The sequence below is a fragment of the Cladophialophora psammophila genome, assembly GCF_000585535.1.
Source record: "Cladophialophora psammophila CBS 110553 chromosome Unknown aczJe-supercont1.4, whole genome shotgun sequence".
NCBI lineage: Eukaryota > Fungi > Ascomycota > Eurotiomycetes > Chaetothyriales > Herpotrichiellaceae > Cladophialophora > Cladophialophora psammophila.
Genome location: NW_006912925.1, coordinates 1,897,478 through 1,912,470, shown reverse-complemented (window position 1 = coordinate 1,912,470; position 14,993 = coordinate 1,897,478). Strand labels below are relative to the sequence as shown.

At 52.1% G+C, this 14,993-nt stretch overlaps 8 protein-coding genes across 8 annotated transcripts; 3 read left to right on the top strand and 5 right to left on the bottom strand.

Moving 5' to 3' along the window:
* Positions 1–219: 219 nt before the first annotated feature.
* On the bottom strand, positions 220–777 carry A1O5_03617 (uncharacterized protein; the record flags this gene model as incomplete). Its single annotated transcript, XM_007744228.1, has 1 exon — positions 220–777. A coding segment is annotated over one exon (558 nt), but the record flags the coding sequence as incomplete, so codon positions are not given.
* A 2,445-nt stretch (positions 778–3,222) lies between these two features.
* On the bottom strand, positions 3,223–3,840 carry A1O5_03616 (uncharacterized protein; the record flags this gene model as incomplete). The annotated part of the gene is made up of 1 exon (XM_007744227.1): positions 3,223–3,840. One exon carries the CDS (start codon positions 3,838–3,840, stop codon positions 3,223–3,225), a length of 618 nt encoding a protein of 205 aa, XP_007742417.1.
* Positions 3,841–4,078: 238 nt separating this feature from the next.
* On the top strand, positions 4,079–5,391 carry A1O5_03615 (uncharacterized protein; the record flags this gene model as incomplete). Its single annotated transcript, XM_007744226.1, has 2 exons — positions 4,079–4,781; positions 4,844–5,391. 2 exons carry the CDS (start codon positions 4,079–4,081, stop codon positions 5,389–5,391), a joined length of 1,251 nt encoding a protein of 416 aa, XP_007742416.1.
* A 447-nt stretch (positions 5,392–5,838) lies between these two features.
* A1O5_03614 (uncharacterized protein) lies at positions 5,839–7,266 on the bottom strand (the record flags this gene model as incomplete). Its single annotated transcript, XM_007744225.1, has 1 exon — positions 5,839–7,266. One exon carries the CDS (start codon positions 7,264–7,266, stop codon positions 5,839–5,841), a length of 1,428 nt encoding a protein of 475 aa, XP_007742415.1.
* Positions 7,267–9,185: 1,919 nt separating this feature from the next.
* A1O5_03613 (uncharacterized protein) lies at positions 9,186–9,972 on the top strand (the record flags this gene model as incomplete). Its single annotated transcript, XM_007744224.1, has 3 exons — positions 9,186–9,242; positions 9,299–9,632; positions 9,686–9,972. The coding sequence occupies 3 exons, from the start codon at positions 9,186–9,188 to the stop codon at positions 9,970–9,972; spliced, it is 678 nt and encodes a 225-aa protein (XP_007742414.1).
* A 1,016-nt stretch (positions 9,973–10,988) lies between these two features.
* A1O5_03612 (uncharacterized protein) lies at positions 10,989–11,246 on the bottom strand (the record flags this gene model as incomplete). Its single annotated transcript, XM_007744223.1, has 1 exon — positions 10,989–11,246. One exon carries the CDS (start codon positions 11,244–11,246, stop codon positions 10,989–10,991), a length of 258 nt encoding a protein of 85 aa, XP_007742413.1.
* A 679-nt stretch (positions 11,247–11,925) lies between these two features.
* A1O5_03611 (isocitrate dehydrogenase [NADP], mitochondrial) lies at positions 11,926–13,319 on the top strand (the record flags this gene model as incomplete). Its single annotated transcript, XM_007744222.1, has 2 exons — positions 11,926–12,283; positions 12,334–13,319. 2 exons carry the CDS (start codon positions 11,926–11,928, stop codon positions 13,317–13,319), a joined length of 1,344 nt encoding a protein of 447 aa, XP_007742412.1.
* A 1,047-nt stretch (positions 13,320–14,366) lies between these two features.
* Positions 14,367–14,924, bottom strand: A1O5_03610 (transcription factor; the record flags this gene model as incomplete). The annotated part of the gene is made up of 2 exons (XM_007744221.1): positions 14,367–14,693; positions 14,754–14,924. The coding sequence occupies 2 exons, from the start codon at positions 14,922–14,924 to the stop codon at positions 14,367–14,369; spliced, it is 498 nt and encodes a 165-aa protein (XP_007742411.1).
* Positions 14,925–14,993: the final 69 nt, after the last annotated feature.

The window sequence follows — 14,993 nt, the reverse complement described above, 5'->3', positions numbered from 1 at the left end:
TCGGGAATGTCATCGCGTTATATTCTCAAAAATCTCTGCCACCACTTGGCTTCTAACGGACCATATCTACTTCCCTTTTCTTCCTCCACACCACAACTAGACAGCCTAACGCCTCAATGAAGTGCTTTTCAACAGTGGGAAACCGACCTCACGCACCTAGGTCTCGAAACCAAGAGAGTCACTGGCCGTCTCCGTTCCAGACGGTATAGTCCCCCTTGGCTGCTTTCTCAACTGCCTTGAACATGAGACACACAGCTTCGCCATACCTACTTCGCCGTAGTATGGAAATCTGCTGAAAGAGCGGCATCTGCGACAAACCAGCCCTTGCCCCCCACCAATCTCCCGATCCAGATCACTCAGAGGAGCGCCTCCAAACTGCATGACAGTCCCTGATTGGTATTTCCCATGTTCAATGCCACACTCAATGCAGAACCGCTTGAGACGGGCTCCAAAATCATCGCATATCGCCTGGGAATGTTTCCCTCTCTTCCCCTTCATCATTGCATTCGAAAACTCCATCGCGGATCGAATGTGAAGGCAGAGCGAGCATGCGAAATAGTCTCTCCCAGCAAGAGGCTGTCTCACGTGGTCTTCGGCTTGTCCTGCGGGATCGTAGCATGGCCATCGCTCGATTTGCAATAAGTCAATCATTCCGTAGCCATGCGGTCTGAAGACACGCAGGTCCTTGCAGGTCAGCGATAGGGCAAGCGCTGCCGCGTAGTCGCAATACGATGAGATCCTCAAAAGAACCTCTGGAGGAAGAGACAAAATAGTAACACCTTGCGTCATAACTGCGTCGATTCTTTGAATAATCTCATGTTTCAATGGGGGCCCATACATAGTGGTGGCGGCGAGGGGCGCGGGCATCTTGTTATTCAAATACTGGACACTAAGCTATTAATAAGGAACATGTGACATGACACTTATTACCAGTCAGGTTTCTCGCGCACTCGGATCGAGGGAGCCTTTTTCAGCTTCTTGAAAACGATCATTACCACGGTTTCCACTCGCAGCCTAAGCTACTGTGCTTTGGTCACGGTAACTTGATTGCGACCGGATCTCAAGCTCACGCACAGGTGGAGGGCAATGACAAAGAGGCCAGACAAAACGCGGAACACATCTATTTGCTATAAGGCCGTGTTCCTCTGCAATGCTTCCATGATTCTTCGGGGAATTGGGAATGCGAGCAATTCAGGGGGACCTAGCTACGACCACAGTCGGTACGTACCATAGTGCTACATGCAAGTTTTTCAAACGAACAAATTCTGCACGTCCCAACATGTTCTCCTCGCCAGGCTGCTGACGTATAACAAAGAGCTCTCATGGCTGTATGGCGACGTTTCGGATGGCGTTTGTGGCAGGTTCGTTGCACTGTATGTTCTCTCATGGTCCTCGGCCTCAGTACTGGGACGTTTGTCCAGGTATTTCCGCTCACGGAGCGTTTTCAAACTAGCTCACACCACTTCAATTCGCAAGGAGCAGATCTAGGACCCGTTGGGAGAGAGCAGAATCGACTATCTACAAGGACGCACCTGCCCCCAAGATGCTCTTCGCAGGATCCGCACAGTTCTCTCAACTCATCTTTCAAGTAACGATTGTCTGAACAAAATGTCGAAGTCTTTGGAACTCCATACTGCTGGCGAGTAGCCTCTTGAGCATTATGTCAGCCACCAATTGGGGAATAGTTGCAATGCGAGAAGGGGGCTTGGAGGGTCTTTGAAAACGTGCCTGGCCACGAGACGCGTCGACGGCATGAAGTTTTCGAAAATTTAGACCTCCGTTCATCCCCTTCTTGCTCCTCGTTGATCCACCACCTAGATCTTCAACACGACCGCAAACCACAAGAGAAAGCACAGTGACGTCTCCCATGAGCCTTCGAAACGCCCGGCACCAAACGTGGAACCAAAGCACTCGCGACATCAGTGGGGATTGTGGTTGTTGCGTTTGATTGTCGTCCCGGACGCTAATACGAGCCTCAGCCCTAGTGGTTGTTCTTCAGCACATATCGCTCCTGGACCTGAAGGAAGTCTTCCGAAAGCTGCTTGCAAGGCCAGCCACCAGCGTGATTGCGCGGAATCGACCCCCCGCATATCAAGACACAGCTATTGAATATTCTGAAGGTGCATCCGGAAAGGAGAGCAACGACATCACTCGTGGTGCCCGTGGAGCTAACGAAAGCGCTTAGCATACAAAAAGAAGGCGATGCAGTCGCTTGAGCTTTTCCCGCTGAGTCTGAAACGGTTTCTGCCGCGCATTAAAGCTCTGATTAACAAAGGTTCTGTGGTTAATGGGCCTGCATTGGCATGGAAAGCGTTGATGCAAGTGACCGACTCGTCGATATACCCTTGGGATGGGTGGAAGCAAGGGTCGTGGACGACGAGGAAGTATGTGATTGGTTTCACGACGACGTTGACAGCTTGATGCTGCAAATATTTCGAATTCTGGAGCAGGACTCGACTTGGTTTGAAGACAACGATCCAACAGAGACGAGTCGCAAATGGCAGAACCGAGCCAAGACTTTGCGAGGACCATGTAAGTACCGCTATCAGCGAACCCTGGCCTTCATGGCCTTCATCGAGACCCGGGAGGCGCGATCAAGGCCTTACAAGGAAGTACGTGTGAAGCTACCGGCAAGCAAAGCGAATAGGAAAAGAGTAGTCATGACATGATTCATCCCGGACAAATATTCGGAATCGGAATTCTGCCAGGGGGAAACATAACTCACTGTTGAGCTGGCCATCTTGCAAGCTGGCACAGTCTGAGAAGAGTCTTCTTGGTGAGAAAATAAAAGGCAGTAGCTGACTTCAAGAAACGAGCTTGCATTGATCACTGCTGGTCTGGAGGAAGATCTAGTCAGAAAACTGTGCTGTAGAAGGGGAGAAAAAGGGCGCCTCACCTATTTAATCCTCAGATATCGTGGAAGATCTAACTGTACTCCGTGTACCTGCAGATATTTGCGCAGTATCCTATAATGGCTGTGCGCAGACGGGGGGAAAAGTGCAACCTGCAAAAGGCAGAAGGAAATCCCAATGCCAATCTCGACTTGAAAGATTGATTGCAAATCTGTTCCAGAACATCGAATACCATCCCCCTGACCTTTGTTCCTTTGTTCAACGCTTTTCATCCTACGCAAGACAGGTATCGGGGATAAGCCCTGAGCAAGATCATGGGAAGCCGTAGGTACGGCAGCTATCAAGAACCCTCCAACACCAAACTCCCAATTCAATCAATCTGCCAGCCCATCTCCTCAGCAATAACATCCTCCAGCCCACGTCTGTACTTCTCCTCTCCTGACCTCAGCGGCGGCCACTTCTTCATCCTCTTCCGCAATTCCTCGACGCTCGCTATCGAGTCTGCAAGACTGCCAAGCTTGCCATGAATCACATACTCTTGCTCTGCCAGAGCCTCGGCCAACTCGACTTGATGATTGTGCAGCAGATCTGTGTTTGGGACCACCACGATGGGCACGCCGATGCGAAGGGCGTCAAGGACTGATCCTGATCCGGCGTGGCTGATGACCATTCCCTCGTCCACTTGGGATCGTCCCTTTACTGCAAGCATCTCCTCTCGTAGCCCTTCTCTGCTGAACCCGAAGCCTGTAATGTCGATACCTTTATCAAAACCGGCTTCCTTCAGGGATTTGCATCGCTCCCGAAATATAGTCTCGCCCTCGTGATTGCCAAACTGGATTCGTAGTTGTGTATATCCTGCTTCACGAAGCGGTTTGAGGAATGCTGGCTCCAGCACGGCGCGGACTAGACTATTAAAGGGAGCTGTGGCGCCAATGGTCACAAAACATCGCTTCCCGGGGGCATTGCTGGATGGTCTCGGATCGGCCATTATCCAAATTCCTAAAGAGACGATGGCGACAGTGAAGGAAGATTGCAGGTGACTTGACTTTAGGACCACGAGATGTACTCCTTGAACTCGGTAGACTTCGGTGGATCATGGGTCCTCAGAGAACTGCCACTAATCTACATCTGACCACAGAGCCCGGTCACGCAAATTCAGTTCTTGGGGAAATTTATCTGAAGCTCCCCAATGCGCAGGCTCACAAGATCGAAAGACCCCGGCAACAATGGCTACCACAGCACGGCATCTATGTCGTTCATTGTTCCAAGTTAGTCGACAGATCCCGGTGAAACGGAAATGTCAAGCAGCGCAGCAGCAGCTCTTTTCACGGCGGCATCGAGCTACGGGCACGAGCCTCCAATTTCGTCAACTCTCAACAACGTTGCCGCGTCGAGTAGATAGTAACCGAAGGACCTCTGCCTTTGACCAAGACGGAGAAGAAGACGATGAGGAGGATTTGGATCTCAGCCGACCACCTGAAGGTGGCTACAAAACCCCCTCTACACCGATCACTGTCGCCGACCTGGACCCTGACGAAATCGCCGATTTCCAAATGCTCTCGCCCAAGGACCAAGAGTCCTACCTTGCGCTGCAGAATCACTACGCCGCCGAATTTGAAGAAGCTGGTATCGACTTCAACGCCGACCCCAACGCCCAGGACCCGTTTATGGAGAAGCTCGTCGACAATGTAGATCGAGAAATTGGCAAGGAAGTCGAGCCCTTGGACTTCCCCGACGTCCCGTTGAAGAGTAATGAAGTGGGCTACTGGGCATTGGATGAAGAGGACGATGAATTCACGCAGGTCGAAGACGGCGACGAGGAGTGGGATGAGAGTGCCATTTCGAGTGTTGCGCACAATGAGTTGGACCTGCACAGAGAGGTCAGGCAGTATACGCGGGTTATTGCATGGGATATGCCCTTGTTACAACGTAAGCGTCCCTCGGTTCAGCCCAAATTCGTCATTCACGTTTGAACTAATGTGTGTTCTCAGAGTTCGCAAAGCCATTTGCACCGCCTACGGAAGCCACACCCCTCCGCTTCCGCTATACGACGTATATGGGTGAATATCACCCGGCAGCCCGCAAAGTGGTTGTGCAATTCTGCACCAAAGACCTCCCGAACCTGACCGAAAAGCAACGTCAAAAACTCCTCAAGCTGGTCGGCCCCCGCTACAACCCAGACACAGATGTGGTGAAGATGTCCTGCGAAACTTTCGAGGCGCCCGCGCAAAACAAGCGATATTTGGGAGACCAGGTGAAGAAATTGCTAGACGAGGCGCGCAACGGGAAGGATACCTTTGAGGACATACCGCTGGACTTGAGGCACCACAAACCGCAAAAGAAAGTCGAGTTCCCCGAGAACTGGAAGTTGAAGCCCTCGAGGGTTAGGGAGTTGTTGATCGCGAGACAGGAGCAGAAGTTGCTGGGCGAGGGCCAAACGGCACAGCAAGGGCCGGCGCTCGACGGCAAGGAATTGGTGCATGAATATGTTCGAGCGCTTGGGAGGCCAGCGCCTTTGAGACCGCAGGGGTCTCTGTAAAAACACACGGCCAACATAGATCTCAATGGCACAACTACAGAAAAGGAACAGAAAAGGACACGACTTTTTTCTCTCTATTGACACTCGTCCATTCAACTCCCAGCTATCCATTTCCATACTAAGGACAGAACAGAAGAAGGAAAAGCATAAAAAGGGGTATCTCTGAAGCAATAATATCCACGAGGGAACCTGATACGCCACGTATTTCCGGAACCTGATTATGGTAATGCAAAAACCCAGGCTCCCTTTCATTCACCGTTGCCCACTTTCCCCTTTTCCCAGCCCGCCCAAAAAGCCCGACCCTGGAGGAAGAGACGAAGACCGCTGTTCTCATTGTCCACGGATGTTCTTTCACCATGCCTTTGTCTCCCTATTGGTGTCATCGCCGTCCGTCGTTGGGGTGGGTGGGCGTGGACGAAGAACGTTGCCGTTGCCGTTGCCATCGGCCTATGCTGTCTTCTGCACAGCAGGCACCTGTGGCGTCTTTTTCCGACGCGCATACCTGGCGCCACCACGGCCGCCGTGCTTCTTCGTGTCTCCGACAGCGACGGGCTTGTTCGGGGCGGCTCCCTTGCCGCTTCCGCTAGCCCTCTCGCTCGTGGTCTCGCTCTTCTTTGCTGCGCCGCCGGTCTCACCACCCTTCTGTCCTGCGTCGGCAGTGGCTGCCCTTTTCGCGGCCTCCTGCTCCTCCTCCCATCCGGCCTGCTCTTGCTCTCGGATCTTCTCCATCCGCGCGTCCATCATGTCCCCTAGCTCGCTGTCCATGTCAGCCGCGAAGGCGGCAGCCAGGAGCTCGTCGCGGCGCTCCTTTTCGTTGACCTTGGCCTTGACCTTGTCCGTAGCATTGTCTGCGGCAACGATAGCGGCAGGAGTCCGCGGGGCGGAAAGCGCAAGAGGACGGTGGTAGTGGTTTCCACCGGCTCGCGGCTGTCTATCCCCATGATGGTGGTGTCGGCCGCCGCGCCCATTACCGAGAGGTAAAGCGTTGATGTGCGAGGCGATGATCCGTCTGGTGGCTTCTGCGTCCAGACCGACGCGCCTGGCACGCGGCGCGGCCTTGTTGCCGTCGAGGATGCCGTAGCTGAGGCCGTTGCGGCCACCGTTGACGCGCAGGCTGCCCACCTTGTATGTCTTGCGGTACCAGTCTGGGAGGTCGCGGAAGCCAAGGACCTCAAGAACCTCAAGCTTCAACGGCATCACATGCTTGAACATGCAGCCTTGTTGCGCAAAGTTGCACTCGCCGTTGCGCAACCAGTATGAGCAGTAGATTTTCTGGCCGACTGGTGGCATCTCTGGGTCTGGGTCAGCAGGAGGCGCGTCATTTGCGAGAATTGGCGCGGCCTTGCTCCGCCATGCCAGAGTGGTGGTCGTAGTGGGAGGCAGCGCGACGTTTGTAGAAGAACCGGGGAGGGGGCTGGTAGCAGGCTTGATATCCTCCCCAGTTGAGTCCGTGGAAGCAAGACCAGAGGTGCTGCCTACTTCGTTGAGCTGGGTGAGCTGGTTGAGCTGATTGAGCTGGTTTCCAACATTCAGCGTGTTTGGAATGACAGTGGAGGAAAGCGTGGCTGCACGCAGCAACGGAGTCGAGGAGGCAGAATTTGGCTTCGACGCATTCGAGATAGGAGTTTGAGGCGTGCGAATGCCGTTGAAAGGGATGGCCATGGTATTGTTCATACTTTGGACGACGTAATATTGATGTCGGGCCTCGCGGACACCGACGCCAGTCATCCCAGCGGTGTCGAAAGCACTAAGGCTTCGAGAAACACCCTCGATCTGGACATGAACAGGCAGTTCATCCATGGCGATGAGAGGAACCATGGCTCCATTCTGCCGGGTGACGAAGAATTGGGGTTTGAGACCTTGCTGTGGAGCCATTTCGACACAGTGAGATGTCTCGATTGACAAGTTGACTAGAGCAAGGAGGCTGAACTTTCACGCCGCAGGTCGAGAGGTCTGTTTGGTAGGCTTCAGTATATTTACTAACTCAAGCAAGGAAGCGCTTCGATGTTCTGATGCTTTGTGAGGAAAATGTCGAGGAAGGAGGACGGGGGGAGATATTTATAGGATAGATGGTCGGTCACAGAGAGTAACCGCGAGACGGTGATGGAGTGACAATAGCGACCAGCACTACTTACAATCCTTTTGAGTGAAGGACAATGGCCGCGGTATGGATCTGTCAACGCAAATGTGACTGTTGGCGCGGTTGAGGTGACAGATTCCAAACGCGGTAATTTGGGTGCAGAGAAGATATAGCAAACTCCAATGCACTGGAACTATTTGTGACAAGATTTGAGGGCATTCTGGGACGGTGCTATTGAATATCATGCAATATATAACTTCACATTAGAAAACCGCTGTTTGGGTGTGAACAAACGGGAGAATTGAGGAATCCAGCACAGCCAGCCTGGTGTTTGTCTGCTTTGTGCGGCGCGCGTCTGCTGTTGATAGTTTTAGAGTTTCATACAGCACGGAGACAGCTAGAAAACGACCAAACAACGGTTGATTGCCTGGCAGACAAGACAATGAATGAACCCTCCAAACTCAAACTCACACCGACGACACCAGCTTGAGCACCAGCACCAGCTTGAGCACCAGCACCAGCTTGAGCACCAGCACCAGTAGCAGCACCAGCACCAGCGCGATGAAGTGAGCTGCAGGGGCCAACGGCTTCTCTTTCAAGATTGATGTCACAACCAGTCATTTTTGCTATGGGAAGTTGCATGTTTTTTTCTTTTCACGCACGAAGTCGGGTGCATACTCACACGCTTGCCGGAGCTCATATTGCCAAGAGAAGTGATTGTTCCGAGATAAAGAGAAAAAGCGAAGGCTGTTTGTTTACTTTTCTGTTCTTGTTCTTGTCCTTGTTTTCGCGGAAGGAAGACGTTGAATTTAGATGAAGTAGCAGGCGCACAGTCAGCAACGAGATGAGTGGCTTCGGTGGAGCGAGCATGGGCTGGGCCCCCTCTGACTTGCTTCTGTTTCTGGACATTAGTCGCGAACGTGATTGATGATGGACAAGCGCCAAGAGTTTTTTCGGATGTCAGGCACCAGTTAAAGCCTGCGAAAGCCCAGTTAAAGATAGAGACCGATGCCGCTAAAATCCTGCCGCTAGCTTCAAGGGGCAATGCCGATATATCCGGACACAACTACATAGCACAATCGGCATTGTGAGACAACGGATGCACGGATTACTTGATATTCCTGGTCCGAGGAGTCAGGCATCCATCCATCCCTGGCGCTCAGTAGCCCTCAGAAGCCCTCTAACAACGGGGGTTGGCAGGGGTGCCTAACCAGGTCGCTAGTGCTCCGTACTCGTACCTAGCCGTACCGAGCAGGTCATGCCTCGCGCCTAGCGAGCAGCTTTCCTGCTGGACCAGCGGGTAAAGGAGTGCCCTCTGTTTTCCCTGCATCGACCACCTGGCAGGCCCTCACGCCTAAAGCTCTTCGTCCAACCATAGCTAACCGCCAAACCACACCACCTGCCTGGACCCTCGCACCCTCTTCCCTGCCCGATCTCTGGCTCCCTCTTCTACCCAGTCATCTTGCACGCCTGCGCCTCATCTTTCCGAGTGACCACTGACCACCGGCTCCCGGCCTCCTGCCCTTCAAGCCCTTTGTAACCTGACCTCCTCCCTCTTCCGTCAAACGACCATCGACTCGACCGCTCAACCACCACCCACCTCGTCCGAGGTTGAGTTTCATCACTCTCGTTTTATCTCTTTCGCTTTCTTCATTCTTGCTTCTCGCATTTGCGGCTCATACGCGTCCGAGTCCTCTAATTTCCTGGCGATACCATGGCCACCGAGGCCTCCATCGCCCTGACAAACCGCTCTCTCCGTACCATTCGTACTGTGTGTAACCACCAACCTCTCTACCGTTCTCGGATCACCACATTGACATTCTATAGGAACTGGAATTCCTTGCCGATACCTCCATCATCTCGCCTGAACAGCTCTCCTCGATCCTAGCACAACTACCAGCTCAGACACCGCTACATGCCCCCCTACACGCTCCCGTCAATGGCACCGCCAACACCCCTGTCGATCAATTCTCGAGCATGAACCTGAAAGAAGGATATGCTCCTGTACCTACGCCTGCTCCTCTCCCTCCTCCGGCCTACGTTCCGCCGCCGATATTGTCGATTGCCTCCGCTCTTTACGCATACACACCCACAGATGCTGGCGATCTGGCGCTCCAGCAAGGTGATCGGATACAGGTATTGGAGCACATGAACAACGATTGTACGTGCCGCTCATCTCCATTCGGGCCCAATTGCATGCTAATTAAAAGTCAGGGTGGAGAGGTCGCAATGAAAGGACCAATCTAGAAGGTATCTTCCCACGAAGTTACGTCAATGTCATCGAGGACCGACGGCCACCCTTGGTTCACTCACAGTCGACTGAGTACGGAAATCTCCCTCTCCAAGTCAGTCAGTCAGGCTCTTCCAGCGGCGGTCCAGAAGGTCGGAAATACAGCAAGCTCGAAGAACAGGGCAAGAAGTTCGGCAAGAAGATGGGCAATGCTGCTATCTTTGGAGCCGGAGCTACAATTGGCAGCAACATTGTCAATGGCATTTTCTAATGATGGTATTCATGTTCTGATGCTCGATATTTCAGCCTTTGACTTCCCAAAGGCTATGGCTACGAAATTTCGTTAGAGTGTCCTCCACAGAGCGGAAGAGCGTACAAGCACTGCAACTGGAGCGAATAATGGGCATTATCTTGCCAAAAAAAAATAAAAAATTAAGAAATTGGAATCAATGCTTGACGGAGACGGGGTGCATGGGCAAATGGCGTCAAAATGGGAGAAAACGGCGTTGATCGTCGGTGGTCGGCCACCGACGTCTTTGGTTACGCTGATCGTCGACAAAAATAAACGAAGGGAGCGTGCTCCCCAGCAACCATCCAACACTTATATTCTCCTTTGTCCTTTTCAACAGGTCATTACATTCTCCAGGGCGAAGAGCATGGCAAATTTGTGTCATTCGCGGGGACGTGGCAGAGTGGCTTCACCAATTTGCCCAAGGAATTGAAGGACGCGAGAACGGACAGAATGAACCGCAGATCTTTTTCACGGGCATGACGAGTTCAACTTGATTGATATGCAGACAGAATTTCCGGTACTGCACATACTGTACTTCGAAGAGGCCTGGTATGACATCAAAAAATTCCATATCCATAGCCGATTCGTTTCAAAGCCCGTGATCTGTCGAGAGGTTCCTGTTTGCCTCCTCCGCATTACAGGACCAGAAAGGCTCTTCTTTCGTGATTTGCAATTGACGGGTCTTGGGATCATGCATGATCCTTCCTCCCCAGAAGGTATTGGTGTTCCTGACCCGAATGCTTGGTATTCACAAAAAAGGATTCGCTTGCCTAGATCTCCGCCTAAACAATGTCCCGGTGTCGATCTTAGTCGGGGAGCTCGAGGGATTGATCTAGGTAGAAAAGCACCGACGAGTAGTGACTCCGTCATGGGTGTCGCGGGCGTAGCTTCTTCGTCTTCGACTTCGAAATAGGTCAGAGGGGGCGTGGATTTCTGCATTCATATCCTGAGATGCTCCATCACCCCAACAGTTCTGATATGAAACGCCCAAGCCCTCAGTCCTCCTCCCTCGGTGGTGGCGGTCCGCTGGCCCTGATCATCTTTTCAATCATCTGTCCTCTTACAATCTCTTTATTCTCTCCCAATCCAAGGGCCATGTACGCGAGCAGAGGAGGATGACCGACATAACTTGCGAGGGAGTCGCGGACAATGTTTTGGCTCCATTCATAGCGGGTGGTGTCGGCGTGGCCAGTGCCTACGTATTTGGCCTGGAGAGATTCGAGTTGTTGGAGAGTGCGCAATTTATCGGCCATGGCGAAGGGCGAAGGGAAGGGGAAACACGAGGCAGAAAGAGATGCGGCAGGAAAGTGATTGGTAAGTAACTTGTTGTGCTCAATGTGTACTGAGTATGGGGCGCGGGAGAATTTTGCAGGTTGCGAGCTGGTGGCTGTGGTCACGTGGTGGTTCTGGAGGTTGAAGCGATCTCGGAGCCTTAGCCGTGTTCGCCACCCATCCTACTCGTATTATTCCGCACTTTGACACCTGGAACCCCAAAAAATAACCCCACGTCCTGCAGCCACATCGCAGCAAATTCCACCAATTCCACCTTCGTTCATCCTCGGCTGTTGGTCCATATCGTCATCGGCTGTTGAATCACAAGATCTCTATCCGATGGAACCTTAGAGGTGGGTTTCCACAACCGCAGCAGCAAGCCGAGCTATCTGCGCACTTCCCAACGTTCAAGCTACGCTGAGTTGGCGAGGTATGGGCTAAGAGTTCCTCCTCGGTGCCTCCCAAGTCAATCTGATCACATCGGTGTGCTCACCCGGACTTCATATCTTCTTATATACGTGCACTTTCCGTTCCTTTATCTAGCTTTTCTCCCCTATCCACATGAATCCTCTCCGGACTGCGCTGGTGGGCGGCGCTGCAAGAAGATCCACTCTCTCGAACCTGTCCCTATATCACCGCTCCTCTTCGCTCTCGTGCAGAATGGCGCCCACGGCATCGAACAGACTCGCGGCCGAATCACGCAGACTGGGCCTGTCGCCACGCCAGACCCGCACCATGTCCTCAGGCAGACCAAAGATCAAGGTCAAGAATCCCGTCGTGGAACTCGACGGCGATGAGATGACTCGGATAATATGGCAAGATATCAAGGACAAATTCATCTATCCGTATCTGGACATCGACTTGAAGTATTACGACTTGGGCTTGCCTTACAGAGATGAGACGGACGATCAAGTCACAGTGGATGCTGCGGAGGCCATCAAGAAATACTCCGTGGGTGTGAAGTGTGCAACTATCACTCCGGACGAGGCCAGGGTCAAGGAATTTCACTTGAAAAAGAGTATGATATAAGCGCCTCAACACCCCCTCAACCACTAATGCTCTTGGTAGTGTGGCTTTCTCCTAACGGTACAATCCGAAATATCCTCGGTGGTACAGTCTTCCGGGAACCCATCGTGATCCCTCGAATTCCCCGGCTCGTACCCGGCTGGGAAAGGCCCATCATCATCGGGCGTCACGCGTTTGGCGACCAGTATCGTGCTAAAGATACAGTCATTCACGAAGCAGGCACATTGGAAATGGTATTTACACCTAAAAACGGAGGCGAGCCGGAGAGGATCAAGGTGTTCGATTTCCCGGAAACAGGCGGCGTCGCCCAGACACAATATAATACCGACGATTCGATAAGAGGATTCGCACACGCCAGTTTCAAATTTGCACTCGATAGGGGTTATCCGCTCTACATGTCTACTAAGAACACCATCTTGAAAGCCTACGATGGACGCTTCAAGGACATATTCCAAGAAATCTACGAGAAAGAGTACGCCAAGGAATTCGAGGCCAAGAAGATCTGGTACGAACACCGCCTAATCGATGACATGGTTGCGCAAATGATCAAGAGCAGTGGAGGATTTGTGATCGCAATGAAGAACTATGACGGAGATGTACAGAGTGATATTGTGGCGCAGGGCTTTGGATCGCTGGGTTTAATGACCAGCCAGCTAATTACTCCGGACGGTTTGACGTTTGAGAGCGAAGCCGCGCACGGAACTGTCACACGGCACTACAGAGAACATCAGAAGGGGAGAGAGACCAGCACCAATCCCATTGCCAGTATTTTTGCATGGACCAGGGGATTGGTTCATCGCGGGCAACTTGATGACACGCCCGAACTAGTGACTTGGGCGGAGAATCTGGAGAAGGCGGTTATTCAGACGGTCAACGATGACGGGATCATGACCAAAGATCTTGCGTTAGCATGTGGGCGAAAAGACCGGGAGGCGTGGGTTACCACAAGCCAGTTCATGGAGGCGATTGAGAAGCGGTTCAAGAAGAATTTGGAGACCGAGGGACTGAGTGATGTGGTGAAGTCATAAGAGCCCAGCAACGTGTTTGGGAACAAAAGATGGTGGACCAGCGACGTCAGGATGGAAGGTATGCCACGAAAGATGAAAATCAATACAGGAATGTATAGACGATGAAGCCGGGGGAAGGCAAGAAAGAAAGCCATCGATGCACAAATGTCCGCAAGGAGTTGGCTTAGAATCAGATCAATCAGTTTGTGTTCGACTCTTTAAAATAGGAAAAATGGATCCAGCATCAGTATCAAACTTGAGCATCCAACCATCTATCTATTTATCTGACTACTGCCACATTCCATCTTGGGCTGTCTCTCTTTTCCCGCCATCGAGTCCCAGCTCTCCCATTTCGGCTCACTCCCTGTTCTTCCCGTTCTTGTCCTGCCTCTGCGCCAAAAGGCGGATTCGACGCGTTTGAAAGGCGATAGTACGACGGAGTACATGGAATCATCCATACGGAGTGATGAATCAACGAATGGACGAATGGAAGAAAGAGAATGGCGGCACATGTCTATTCCATCCTAGTCCCTGTGTGAGGAATGGGACGCGGTCAGGTCAGTTCGCCCCATTCGTGTCTCTCTCTCTCTCTCTCTCGGGGGAAGGGGGTTGGTTCTGGGATTCACGTGCTCCGCTCTTCACTCTTCACTCTTCTCATGACTAAACGACAGTCACTGGCTGTATCAGATAAAGAAAAAGGGAAAGAAGCCCGAAGGGAAAGGCAAAAATAAGATCAATCAGGAATCCACCAGTCTATTTTGTTACTTCCCAGACCAAAAGTCACAAAGCCGAAGACTAACCATGTCTCCTTCCTTCAGCAGGAAGATCCCTTAGAGCAAACACCAACTGAACGACAACAAGCAAACACCCTCACTGTGTGGGCCGTTGACCATGGTTCCAGTTCGAAAAACAGCACGACGACATTCTCTTCTTCACTGGACCGAAACGCCTTACTATTCCACAAGCAAGCCATGCGTTGAGGCTCTCGTCAACACTTGGTTTCATTCTTGTTGGGCCCCCCTTTCTATTCTCTCAAGATTCCACCTCTTTACACCTGGCTCACCGAGTTCATGACTGTTGCTGCCTCTTGAATTTTGGACCCATCGGGCTCCCAATATCACCCCCAGTCAAATGGATTCGCATGAATTTTTGCAATTTTTCAAGCGCTACTTTATCATATGCCGCCCTGCCAGACTCAATATCCCGGAGCAGCGTCGCATTGACATTAGCTCTTCTGGCAAGCTCTTCCTGCGTCATCGCTTTACCGTCTGGTCCTTTGTTCTGCTTCCGCCATTCGGGAATGGCCCGTGACGCTGCTAGTGGGATAGTTTTGGGCTTTATGATATCGTCCGAGCGGTCGACCTTGGTCAAGTGTTGGCCCTCGGCGCCCGATTTCTATGAAATCTGTGTCAGTGCTGGTCATTTGCTTTCCGGAGAATCGAGATTGCCACTTACGCTGTTGGTACCTCCATATTTCTTTTCCGTGAGGACGACAGCCCCGGATCGCTTGGCGGCGTTGAGCGCCGCATTGCCCTTTACTACCCGTTCACGATCGACACCTCCACTGCCAGGACCCCTGGCTTTGCTGCCAATACGTGTAACGGTATCCCAATCGCTATCGGCCATGATGATGAGTGTGGAAGTTGTTGGAAATGCAATAAGGTGGAGGTAAGTGGCGGTGTGGTGAGCTGAGAT